The sequence below is a fragment of the Carcharodon carcharias genome, chromosome 5, assembly GCF_017639515.1.
Source record: "Carcharodon carcharias isolate sCarCar2 chromosome 5, sCarCar2.pri, whole genome shotgun sequence".
NCBI lineage: Eukaryota > Metazoa > Chordata > Chondrichthyes > Lamniformes > Lamnidae > Carcharodon > Carcharodon carcharias.
The window spans coordinates 40082633-40094902 of NC_054471.1; the positions used below are offsets into that span (position 1 = coordinate 40082633).

The 12270-nt window shown below is 42.9% G+C and overlaps 1 protein-coding gene across 1 annotated transcript in view; it reads left to right on the forward strand.

The window, feature by feature from the left end:
- Positions 1 to 4667: 4667 nt before the first annotated feature.
- bub1 (BUB1 mitotic checkpoint serine/threonine kinase) overlaps positions 4668 to 12270 on the forward strand; it is a 67031-nt gene continuing 59428 nt past the window's right edge. The window contains exons 1-5 of the mRNA XM_041188295.1: positions 4668 to 4785; positions 6752 to 6811; positions 6903 to 7044; positions 8645 to 8841; positions 11188 to 11303. Coding sequence (XP_041044229.1) covers positions 4730 to 4785; positions 6752 to 6811; positions 6903 to 7044; positions 8645 to 8841; positions 11188 to 11303 — 571 coding nt within the window. The 5' untranslated portion in view covers positions 4668 to 4729. The remainder of the gene's footprint in view (positions 4786 to 6751; positions 6812 to 6902; positions 7045 to 8644; positions 8842 to 11187; positions 11304 to 12270) is intronic.

Genomic DNA, 12270 nt, shown 5'->3' on the forward strand with positions numbered 1-12270 from the left:
GACGCTCACCCGATGTCATCTCGCACGATTTCACACCCAATCGGGTCGGGCACGTGCCTGCTCAATCAGTGTAAAATTCAGCAAGAAGTTTTGAATCACTGTAATTGACTTCTCCAAATGTATGAGGGGAGCCACAATCTCCAAGCAAAGTTATGTTTCTAAAATTCATTATTCTTGCCTCATTTTGCAAGGTTTTCTAAAACAGAATTACAAACTGAACGCCTTATGTCTTCTGCCAAAACAAATATTTATGCTAATTTAGTCAATAAAGCAAAGCAGCTTAGGAGAATACTGAGATAAGGGCACAAGCAGAGGAAAAGGCCTACTACCCGATGCTTTATAATCAAGAAAAGTAGTTTGGCACAAAAGTTTTGCAGAACTGTCCCCCAACCCTAAACTCACACATATTGTATTGGGCTGAGAGATAGAGAGAGGTCTTCAGGCAAGGGTGCAAAACATTCTGAAAGTGAGCTATTGCCAGTCATTGCCTACAGGGAATCTGGGCTGTAAGACTCACGTCAAGCCAGTGTTCTGACCACTGCCTCCTACTGGCTGACTGTCACTTAGAGGAAGACCAGAGGGTTGGCAGGGGGGCATGAAAGCTAAATGTGCAACTGCTGACTCCAGAGAACAGTGAGGAGCTCAAGAGGGATTACAAAGGTTGGAGAACCGTGAAACCCCTCTTTGAATCCCTGACACACTGGTAGGAAGCAATCAAGGGAAACATCAAGAAGTTTTTCATCCTCAAAGGCACCCAGAAAGCTAGAAAGGAACAGAGGGAAATGTCCCGACTCCAGAAAAACATGCAGAACCTGCTCCGGCTGCAGTCGATGGGTGTTGATGTCAAGGAGGAACTCCAAGAGGTGAAGAGCCAGCAAGCCTCGCTCTTTGCCTTGGAGGCCTCAAAGATCATCTTCTGGTCCAGAGTCTGCTCCATGGAGCTGGATAAGACGTGCTCACGTTTCTTCTTCCAAAAGGAACACAGAGAGAGCTCTGTGATCAACAGGAAGAAGACGGCTCAGTAAAGTCATCGCAGTCCGACATTTTGAGGGTCAGCAAATCCTTTTATGCCGGATTGTATGACGTTAAGCCCACAGACAGCACGGCCTCCCTGTCCTTCCTGTCCTCTATCATGGAGGTCTTAGACGACAGTACACGGGAGAGCCTGGACAAACCACTAACCCCTGCTGAACTAACTAAGTCCCTTGAGTCCTTCGAATAGAGTAAAACTCCTGGAAGCAACGGCTTGCCGGCGGAGTTCTATTCGGCTCTGTGGGACTGGATCAGCCCAGACCTTCTAGAAGTGTACAAGAGTATGTTTCTGGCCAGCAACATGTCAGAATCCATGAGGAAAGGCATCATCACCCTCATCTACAAGCACAGGGGGGAAAGGGAGGAAATTAGAAATTGGCAACCCATTTCACATTTGAATGTGGACTATAAGATTCTGTCCAAGGTCATCGCCAATCGGGTCAAATCCGCTCTGGAATTGGTGATCCACCCTGACCAGACCTGCACTGTGCCCGGCAGGAAGATCTCTGACAGCCTCGTGCTGCTCAGGGATACGATTGCCTATGTACAGGACAGGGGTGTGGATACCTGCCTCATCAGCCTGGATCAGGAGAAGGCCTTTGACAGAATATCGCACATCTACATGGTGGATGTGCTCTCCAAAATGGGGTTTGGGGAGGGAATTTGCAATTGGATCCAACTGCTCTACACCAACATCAGTAGTGCAGTCTCAATCAATGGGTGGGAATCAGATAGCTTTCCTGTTAAATCTGGAGTCAGGCAGGGCTGCCTCTCTCCCCTGTCCTGTTTGTGTGTTGCATAGAACCCTTTGCTGAGTCCATCAGGAAGGATCTGGGCATAAGAAGAGTGACAATCCCAGGCAGTGGAGGAACTCAGGTCAAAGTCTCCCTGTACATGGACGATGTCGCCAACTTTTGCTCTGATCCGCTGTCGGTGCACAGACTGATCCACATCTGCAACCAGTTCAAACTGGCCTCGGGAGCCAAGGTAGATCTTGGGAAGAGCGAGGCCATGTTCTTTGGGAACTGGGCTGACCGAATCTTTGTCCCCTTCACTGCCAGGGCTGATGGCCTGAAGGTGTGGGGATATGGTTCGGAGGGACCAGGGCATGTGTTAGAAACTGGAAGGAGCAAGAGGGTGGATCCTGTGGGATGATTCCCCGAGCAGACTGTCAAAGTCATTTGGCAGAATGCCTCATTGCCAGAACTTTCCAACAAGCACCAAGATGTAGCTTGGCTGGTGATGAGAAAGGCCCACCCCATCAGATCCTTCCAACACGCCAGGAGTCTCAACCCCTCTGCACGTTGCTCTCGAGGTGGCTGTGGTGGGGACGAGACCGTTGTTCATCTCCTTGTGGATTGTGCCTTTGCAAAGAAGGTCTGGAGAGAGATGCAGTGGTTTCTGTTGAGGTTCATCCCGAGCAGTTCTGTGACAGAGGACTCTGTGCTCTACGGGTTGTTCCCAGGGACACACACCAAGACAAACATCAGCTGCAGCTGGAGGATCATCAACTCAGTGAAAGACGCTCTTTGGTCTGCCCAAAACTTGTTGGTCTTCCAGTGCAAAGAGTTGTCCCCGACCGAGTGTTGCAGACTGGCACATTCCAAGGTCCAGGACTACAGGCTGAGGGGCGCACTAAAGTTTGGGGCAGCTGCTGCGAAGGCACAATGGGGAAAGACCGCCATCTAAGATCTTTCTGCCATAGTGCACCGAGGGGCTGGGAACTGTTGAGAGCCCCTGGCTGTACAGCTCAAAATGAATGCAAGCATCGAATACTAATTGTATTATAAGCGTATTGAAGCACCTCAGAGTGCAATATGACATATGTTGATAACTCCAATACCATTGTCTGATTGTCTGTAATGACCATATTGAAATGATTGTAATATTCATTGCAAAAACAGAATTACCTGGAAAAACTCAGCAGGTCTGGCAGCATCGGCGGAGAAGAAAAGAGTTGACGTTTCGAGTCCTCATGACCCTTCGACAGAACTTGCGTTCGAGTCCAAGAAAGAGTTGAAATATAAGCTGGTTTAAGGTGTGTGTGTGGGGGGCGGAGAGATAGAGAGACAAAGAGGTGGAGGGGGGGGGTGTGGTTGTAGGGACAAACAAGCAGTGATAGAAGCAGATCATCAAAAGATGTCAACGACAATAGTACAATAGAACACATAGGTGTTAAAATTAAAGTTGGTGATATTATCTAAACGAATGTGCTAATTAAGAATGGATGGTAGGGCACTCAAGGTATAGCTCTAGTGGGGTTTTTTTTTTATTTATATAATGGAAATAGGTGGGAAAAGGAAAATCTTTATAATTTATTGGGAAAAAAAAGGGAAGGGGGAAACAGAAAGGGGGTGGGGATGGGGGAGGGAGCTTACGACCTAAAGTTGTTGAATTCAATATTCAGTCTGGAAGGCTGTAAAGTCCCTAGTCGGAAGATGAGGTGTTGTTCCTCCAGTTTGCGTTGGGCTTCACTGGAACAATGCAGCAAGCCAAGGACAGACATGTGGGCAAGAGAGCAGGGTGGAGTGTTAAAATGGCAAGCGACAGGGAGGTTTGGGTCATTCTTGCGGACAGACCGCAGGTGTTCTGCAAAGCGGTCGCCCAGTTTACGTTTGGTCTCTCCAATGTAGAGGAGAGATATTCATTGATTGTATTGATGCACCTCGTGATCCATGTGTAGTGGTAATGTCACTGGAATGACTAATCCAGCAGGACCCAGAATGATGTTCAAATCTCATCATAGCAGCTAATGGAATTTAAATTCAGAAGAGCCTGGAATATAAAGCCAGTCTCAATAATGGCGACTGTGAAATTATAACTGTTGCAAAAACCCAAGTGTTTCATTAATTTTTTTTTAGAGAAGCAGCTCTGGCTGCAGACCCAAAGTGGTAACTCTTAACCGCCCTTTGAAATGGCCTCAAAATCCATTGAGATCATGAGCAATTAGGATTTGGCAACAAATGCTGGCCTTGCCACTGACATCCACAACCCATTAAAGAATACAAAAAATTCGATCATATGGACTTCGATCTGCATCAACTGCTCCAGTCCGGGGGATAATACAAAGTTATTGCCGTGTTACATTTCACATTGAGCAGTAAACATTTGCTACCCTCTTGATAAAATCAAAATACTGCGGATTCTGGAAATCTGAAATAAAAACGGAAAATGCTGGGAAAACTCAGAAACAGTTTTTTTCTCTCTCTCTCTCTCCACCGATGCTGTCAGACCTTCTGAGTTTTCCCAGCATTTTCCGTTTTTAACTTGCTACCCTATCTTTGCATGTTCCTTCCTTTTACTGAACTCTTCTCCAGACAACATTTTCATTCATTGCATGTGTTGTTGCCCCGCGTGACCAGCTCCTCGCCATGCACGCGCTGGAAGACACGTCATAGGATCGCTGAACGCGCGAGCGCGCAAGTAAATTATAGGCGCACGAGGGCCTGGGGGGTCAGGGGAGGGCTGGGGTTGCGGTGGTGGTGTGTGTGTGGAGCGGACGGCGGACATCGAGAGGCGGAGCCGGAAGCCGCGTTATCGATTGGCTGGCCGGGGATGAGGTGAAAGGTGAGAGACGCGCCCGGCTCAGCCAATGGGCTTTGAGGAGCGCGGTGACGGTTATTTTTTTGAAAAAAGAGCTCGAGCTGTGGCTCCCCGGTCCTAGGGGAGGGGAAGGAACGGGAACTGGGCTGTGGGTATGGCCGCCGGGGAGGAGGCGATGGGCAGCAGCATGGATTTTCAGGAATGCTGGCAGTAAGTTCATCCAAACCGAGCTGGATGTCAGCAGCTTGAGGGAGGAGGGAAGGTGCTGGAAGTATTGGGCATCGGTGGGGGGAGATGGTGCTATCACTGCCAGAGGTCCAGGCCAATGCTCTGCAGACGCGGGTTTGAGTCGAATTGCACCACTGCAGCTGGCGGAATTTGAATTCGATTAATAAAATCTGGAATATAAAGCTAGTCTCTGCAACGGTGGCCAAGAAGCCACGACTGTCGATTGTCATTAAAATCCCAGATAAAAGCAAACTACTGCGGACGCTGGAAATCCAGTGCAAGAACAAAAACACCTGGGGAAAACTCAGCAGGTCTGACAGCATCGGCGGAGAGGGAGACGGTTAACGTTTCGATGAAGGGGGTCATGTGGGCTCGAAACCTTAACCGTCTCCCTCTCCGCCGATGCTGTCAGACCTGCTGAGTTTTTCCCAGGTGTTTTTGTTTTTGTCATAAAAACCTGCCTGGTTCGCTAATGTCGTTCAGCAAAGGAAATCTGCTGTCCTTACCTGGTCTGGCCTACAAAGGTTATGGGGCGGAGGGGAGGGGACTAGATGGGAATGTGGAACTTGAAACACCAACAGATCAGCCGTGAGCTTATTGAATGGTAGAGCAGGTTCGAGGGGCCGAATGGCCTACTTCTGCTCCTGTTTTGTATGTTTATATATACACGTGACTCCAGGTCCTCAGCAATGGGGTTGACTTTTTAACTGAAATGGTTGAGCGAGCCACTCAGTTCAAGGGCAATTAAGGATGGACAACAAATGGTGGCCTTGCCAGTGACGCTCATGTCCCATGAGAGAATAAAAAGTTTTCCCAGCAGTTTGTTTTATTTCTGATTTCCAGCGTATGCAGTATTTTGCTTTTAATTTACCCAAGTAAACAAGCTTTGATCAATAAGTTTAAAAAGCTCAAGCCATATAGCCGATGAACAGAAAACCCTGGAAACACTCAGAAGGTTAGGCAGCACCAGTTTGACCAGAAAGATTAAATGTTTCTCTCCAATGACCCTTAAAGTGGTATAGATAAGGCCAAGTTATGTATCTTCAAAAATATGTAAAAAAAAATGACCTTTATATTGCTATATGCCGTTCTTCAGTTAAAAGCCTATATAGTGATGATTAGCAGACTTGGAGAGTAACTTAGCTTGTGTTCCCAGATTTCAAAATATACTTTCCAGAAGTCAAGAAGTCTAGCAATCAGCTAGAATCTTGATTTTTTTTTCTTTTTCCTTCCGTAATTCAAGTAGGCTGAGGCTGCATATTGCATTCACTGTGACACAACCTGAATTATATCAAAGAGCTAAACTGATATAATACTTAATTCCTCAGGACATCACAGCCAATGAAGTACTATTAAATAATGTTGTACTGTAAATAAGTGTAGTAGTGACTTTGTATCTAGCAATGCCTGATAAATGACGATTAAATAAACGACCAAGTAATCTTGTTTTTAGTTGTATTGGCCAAGGGATAAAGGTGAGCAAGGGCATTGCAAGAACTCCCTTGCTCTTTCAATAGTGCTGTGGGATCTTTTTCATCCATCTGAGAAAGCAGATAAGTTCTTAGTACTGTGTAGCATCTCAAGTGAAATAAAGCATTTCTAATATCAAAGCAGTTTCTCAGTACTGCTCTTATAGTGTCATCCTAAATTATTTGCTCAAGTATGTGGAATAGTGTTTGAACTGGCTACCTTCTGCTCGGGCCAGTGGTATTACAGAACCAATGCAATCAGACTTTCCTGGATGCCTTAGTACAACATGACTACATTTTATCGACAGAGCCACTGGGAATGACTTTTTTTAAAGGAAATTCTGCCTTCACTAAAAGTGTACCATTAAAATATTATTTGCTTATTTCATGTTCATACTTTACAGCTGTGATTATAAATCATGACTAAAATTACTGACATGGGCAGATTAATATTAAAACATATTTATTTTTATCTGCAGAATGTTTGAAGCTAAGATACAAAGCTATGCAGGTGATGATCCACTGGATCTATGGGACAGGTAAAATAGCAATTTAATACAATTTTTTTTTCTCTTAAATCTGCAATTTTATGTGAAAAGTTGATTACATCTCATTTCCCTATCACTCTAGGTTTTTACAGTGGGCAGAACCTTTACTTCCCCCTGCAGAGAAAGGCATATTGGTCTCGGTGTTAGAGAGACTCGTGAAGAATTTTATGGATGATAAGAAGTATTACAATGATCCAAGATATATCAACTACTGGTTGAAACTGGCAAGTGATCTGTATGAACTTTTTAATAGGTTAAGATTTTATTATATAAAAACAAGAGAATGTATGAATTCATTGGAGATTAGACCAGCTGAGTTGGAAATATGCTTGTTTACTTTCTTTTGTATCATATGCCAAAGAGAGAGAGAGTCCATGTGGTGCTCATGTTGCTGAAATTGAGACGCCTCATTTCACCATCTTCTATGTTAACTCATTCTTTCCTCAGAACTCAAAATTGTGGAACGCCTTAGTTTCCTTTACTTCTAAAACCTATGGACTTTTTGATCCGAAGTTTGAAATCACCCTAATCACTATTCCCTGTCACCTTTTTAACCTACATGATGGCTTTATCCCTTTACCCAGCTTTCTCAGTTTAAGATGCAACGTGATATTTTGTATAAGGAAAAAATATGTTTGGTTGTGCTTACATTTATAATGTTGCAGCCTGAGGAGATTAAAGAAAGGAGTAATAAAAATACAACTGTGGAGAGATGCTGTTCCCTGGCAGTATGCTTTTATGTCATCCTCTCGGCTTCTGACTTTGAAATTTCTCAGTTTTGTTTGTCACTTCTTAGCAGCTGTCTGAAAATTATTTTATTTTCCCCAAGACACACTTTTTGTTATGCAATCTTTGGCCTGTGGATTGGTTAGGGAAAAAAGAACATGAATAGCAAACGTGCACATTTGTCGTGCACCTACAGCCCAGTTACTATTCTTCATACAGAATGGTTAACCACCTAGTCCTAGCTATCCTCATGCTGCCTTCATTTCCCAAACAGTTTGTGATGTACTTTCTTTCCCATCTGCCTTTCCATTTGGTAAAGGAGATGAGACTAACTGCATAGTTTATCCAATGGATGATGTTGAGCTTCTTGAATGTTGTTGGAACTGTACTCATCCAGTCAAATCCATCACATTCCTGACTTGCACCTTGTAGATGATGGAAAGGATTTGGGAATCTGGAGTTGTGTTACTTGCTGTAGTGCACTCGTCTCTGGCCTGCTGTTGTAGCCACAGCACTTATAAGGCTGGTCCAGCCAACTTTTAGTTAATGGTAACCTCCTAAGCTGTTGAAACTGGTGGATTCTGCAATGGTAATGTTGTGGAATGTCAAGGGAAGATTTTTCTTTTGTTGGAGACGGTTATTGCCTGGCGCTTGTGTGACATGAATGTCGAGCCTCAATATTGTCCAGGTGTTGCTGTATGCAGGCAAGGACTGCTTCAGTACCCAAGGAGTCGTGGATGGTGCTGAATGTTGTGCAATCATCAGCGAACATTCCCACTTCTGACTTTGATGAAGGGCATGTCATTGATGAAGCAGCTGAAGATGGTTGGGTCTAGGACACTCCCCTGAGGAATTCCTGCAGCAATGTTCTGGGGCTGTGCTGATTGGGCTCCCAACAACCACAACCATCTCCCTTTATGTTAGGTATGACTCCAACCAGTGGAGAATTTTCTCCCTGATTCCCATTGACTTCAGTTTTGCTAGGGCTCCTTGATACCACACTTGGTTCTTTGAGTGTTTCTGTAAAGAGGTTTCTATTCTATATAACATCAAAATTGATTTTTTTGGTTTGTTTTGTTCTTTGTTTTGCTTTTTCAGATAAACTGCAGCACAACACCACTTGATTTTTACAACTATATGTACAATCAAGGGGTTGGCATAAAGTCAGCTGCCCTTTATCTTGCGTGGGCACAGGTGCTCGAGATGAAAGGCAATTTTCAGATAGCAGATAGCATCTTTCAGAAAGGCATTCAAAATGTTGCAGAGCCAGTGGATATGTTGATCCATCACTATGGGTAAGTCTGATGTGGATGGGAGAGCTGAGAATCAATATAATGTCTTGTATTTGAAGAACTAGCTTACTTTAGTGATTTGGGTTAGAAATCAGTCAAAACACATGATCAATTCTTTCTTTGAGGATCCAAAATAAAATGCATTTGGCATATTTAACACAATTCTTAAATGAAAATTCAAAGAGAGAGCAACTTGGATGATTTGAGTAGACTCTTAATGGGTTTGTTTGCATATGATAAAGGCCAATTCATCCACTCAAAGCATGATAATTGTTTTGCTATGGATTCAAAATTTAATGTCACTGAAATAATCCATACCTTGTAGGTCTTTATGGTCATCTGTAATTGCATGGATGCAAATCAATCGTGAGCTTGTGACCCTTTTCTAGAGCACGTTGAGGTGGAAATAAGATTACTTGCTAGCTTGTCAATTCCAGAATAGAAAATAAAATTGAAGTAAAATCAAAGTTTACGATGTTCCATCCTGTTAGTTGAGTGTTTTCCATGGTGCTAATCCACCTGGTGTATTAATTGTTTTCTGTTTGTGCCGGAGGACATAGTAGTAGAGATGGATAGCAATAACAATAATTATGTTAAAAACAGCACAACACGTAGTTTTAACAGAAGTAGCTTTGTGGTTTTCATCCAAGTATTATTGACCTATCAGTTCTTGATGGTAATGTTGGATGCAAAATAAATAAATTCTATCTGAACAGAACTGACACCTTTTAAATTGGCTAGACTTTGTTTCTTATATTCCTCTATTTCTTTCTGATGAATGTAATCATCCTCCCTGAAGCATGATTTATCTCAATGTTTCCAATTTTATAAAAAGATAAACTAAATGTATGAAATAAATATTTTTACATAACACTTTGTGCAGCTTTCATTCAACACCAGCTTTCACCTTTTAATGTAGGAAAGTGTCCCAAAACACCTTATAAACGTCCAAGGGAAAAAAGGAAGGAGAAAGCTATTAGAAAGTGTATCTCAAAGCTTGATCAAAGGAGTGGACTTAAAAAAGGGTTTTGTATAAGTGCAAGTTGTTATTGAGTGGGAGGTGAATGTTTTATGAAGTGAAATTCAGACTATGGGATCCAGGCAGCTGAAGGCTGGAGTGGAAGGTGCATGAGAGATCAGAGACTTCTGAGGGTTGTCGTGATATAGGAGGTTAGAGATAGAAAGGGGTAATGATGAGGATTTTGAATTTGAGGACTTTGGGGAATGGGATCTAATATATTATAGCATGACTAGGAAAGTGCGATAGAATACAGGCAGTAGAGTTTTGATTACTTTAAGTTTATAGAGGTGGTGGGTGGAAGCCTTTCCCAAAGAGCATTGGAGTAATTGAGCCTGGAGATAACTAAAGCTTCTGAGGCAAGTAGACCGAAGCAGATTACTTTACAAATTACTTACAAATGCAGCCTTTGTGACTGTGAATGTGATAAGAGAAAATAAAGGGTTAAAAATCCACTTGATTTAACATCACCACTTGGCCTTTGTTGGAAGTATGGACCTGAAGTATATAGCCTATTTCATTTTTTAAATATATTTATTTGTGGGATGTGGGATTTATTGCCCATCCCTAATTGCCCTTGTTCAGAGGGCTTTTTTTAAAAAAGAGTCAACCACATTGCTGTGGATCTGGAGTCACTTGTAGGCCAGACCAGGTGATTTCCTTCCCTAAAGGACATTAGTGAACCAGATGGTTTTTACGACAATCGTCAATGGTTTCGTGGTCATCATTCCAGTTACTTATTGAATTCAAATTCCACCATCTGCCTTGGTGGGATTCGAACCTGGGTCCCCATAGCATTACCCTGAGTCTCTGGATTACCAGTCCAGTGACAGTACTACTACACCACCACCTCCCCTTTCCCACCAGAACTGAGTCTGATTCTGACCTTGTCTGATCATTTTCTCCCTTCTTAAATGTACAATGTAATGCGATGTATTTATATTATGTTTAAGAACAGAAGTAGGCTTTAAAACTGTTCACTGTGGTGCTCAGTTTGAGATTGAGCGTTTTAAAAAAATATTCATTTTCATGCGGTATTGGGACCAAAACACTTTGCAAGAAAAATATATTCTCTCTCCATGTATCACAAGTATATTATTTACATAATGTCTTAAATGTCCATTCGTGCACGTAAGGCACAGTTCTCTTACCTTTAGAAAAAGCTCTGTTAAAACAGATACTGCTAAATTAATCTTGAATATAAATTTGCTGTATAATTAACTATTTGATGCTGATATTTCACCTTTATAATAATTATTTAAATCTTATTAACAGTATATTTTGCTTTGTTTTATTGAGTCAAACAATTGGTCATGTGCTATTTTTTATAGGTGTTTCAGGGCTCGAGCATCTCAAAACCTTTTTCCAGTAAAAACAGAAAATCTGATAAGATCTAAACCTGGATCTCCGGGAAACCGATATAGTGTGGTTTTTGCAGCTCAAAATGGTGAGGTGTTTTAAATTACAAAATTATGTATTTTTGCTTTTCACCATGATAAAGCGGATATTATTAGGTTAGAATTATCTTTTATAAATCACTGATTAGGTCTCAGCTTGAACATTAATTCTGAGCACTACACTTTGGGAGTACACTATATTGCCAAGTACCCCTGGTATGACCCAGCTTGATGATCATGTTGTGGGCAGTAGCGTGGACATTGCATTTGTATGCTGGAAGTCTAATGCTGATTTGATGCTCAACTTGCACATCATCACTGTAGTTAAAGCTGTCTCTTAACCAAGACACAGCTGAAGCTGTAAAAGGCTTCCTCCACCATTACTATTTGGAGGGATCATTCGACTTGCAGGTTAGTAGCTTATTACAATTTACTAGCTCTTGCAGAGTTTGTAGGAGTACAGAGTTGTTGGAAGACTTCTGAACAGTTGGTAAAGTCTGCTGGGATTGGTGCTGAACTTTCAGAAGTCATTAGTTGTTACTGAAAGGCCTCTGAGTACACTACTTGCTCCCAGACATAGGGCTATAGTTGCAGTCTACCATGAACTGGAGCATCAGAGGAAGATGGAGAAGAGGCAGCAAAGAAAACAAGCTGCATGGTGAGGTAGGAGGAGGAAGACTCTCAGCAGGAGGTCTTGCCCAGCTTAGATTATCAGGGGCCACTTATATCTGCACCTCAGCTCAGAGCAGTGTGCTCGGTTGTTGTGCTTCATCAAGGAGGTGGTCACAGAACCATGCCAATTCTTGGAAACTGACTTGCATCCTCAGAGTAGGTCAAGGACAACAGTGCCAGTGGACGTCACGGTGACAGTGGCCCAGAATCTTGCCGGCAGCAGAAACTTCCAGGCTGCTGGAAGACAATATAGCAAACACCTGGTAGTTCCCAGTCCATCGCTGCATCTGGGATGTCACAGAGGCTCTGTACACCAAGAGATTGGACTTCGTTGTCTTCTCCCTG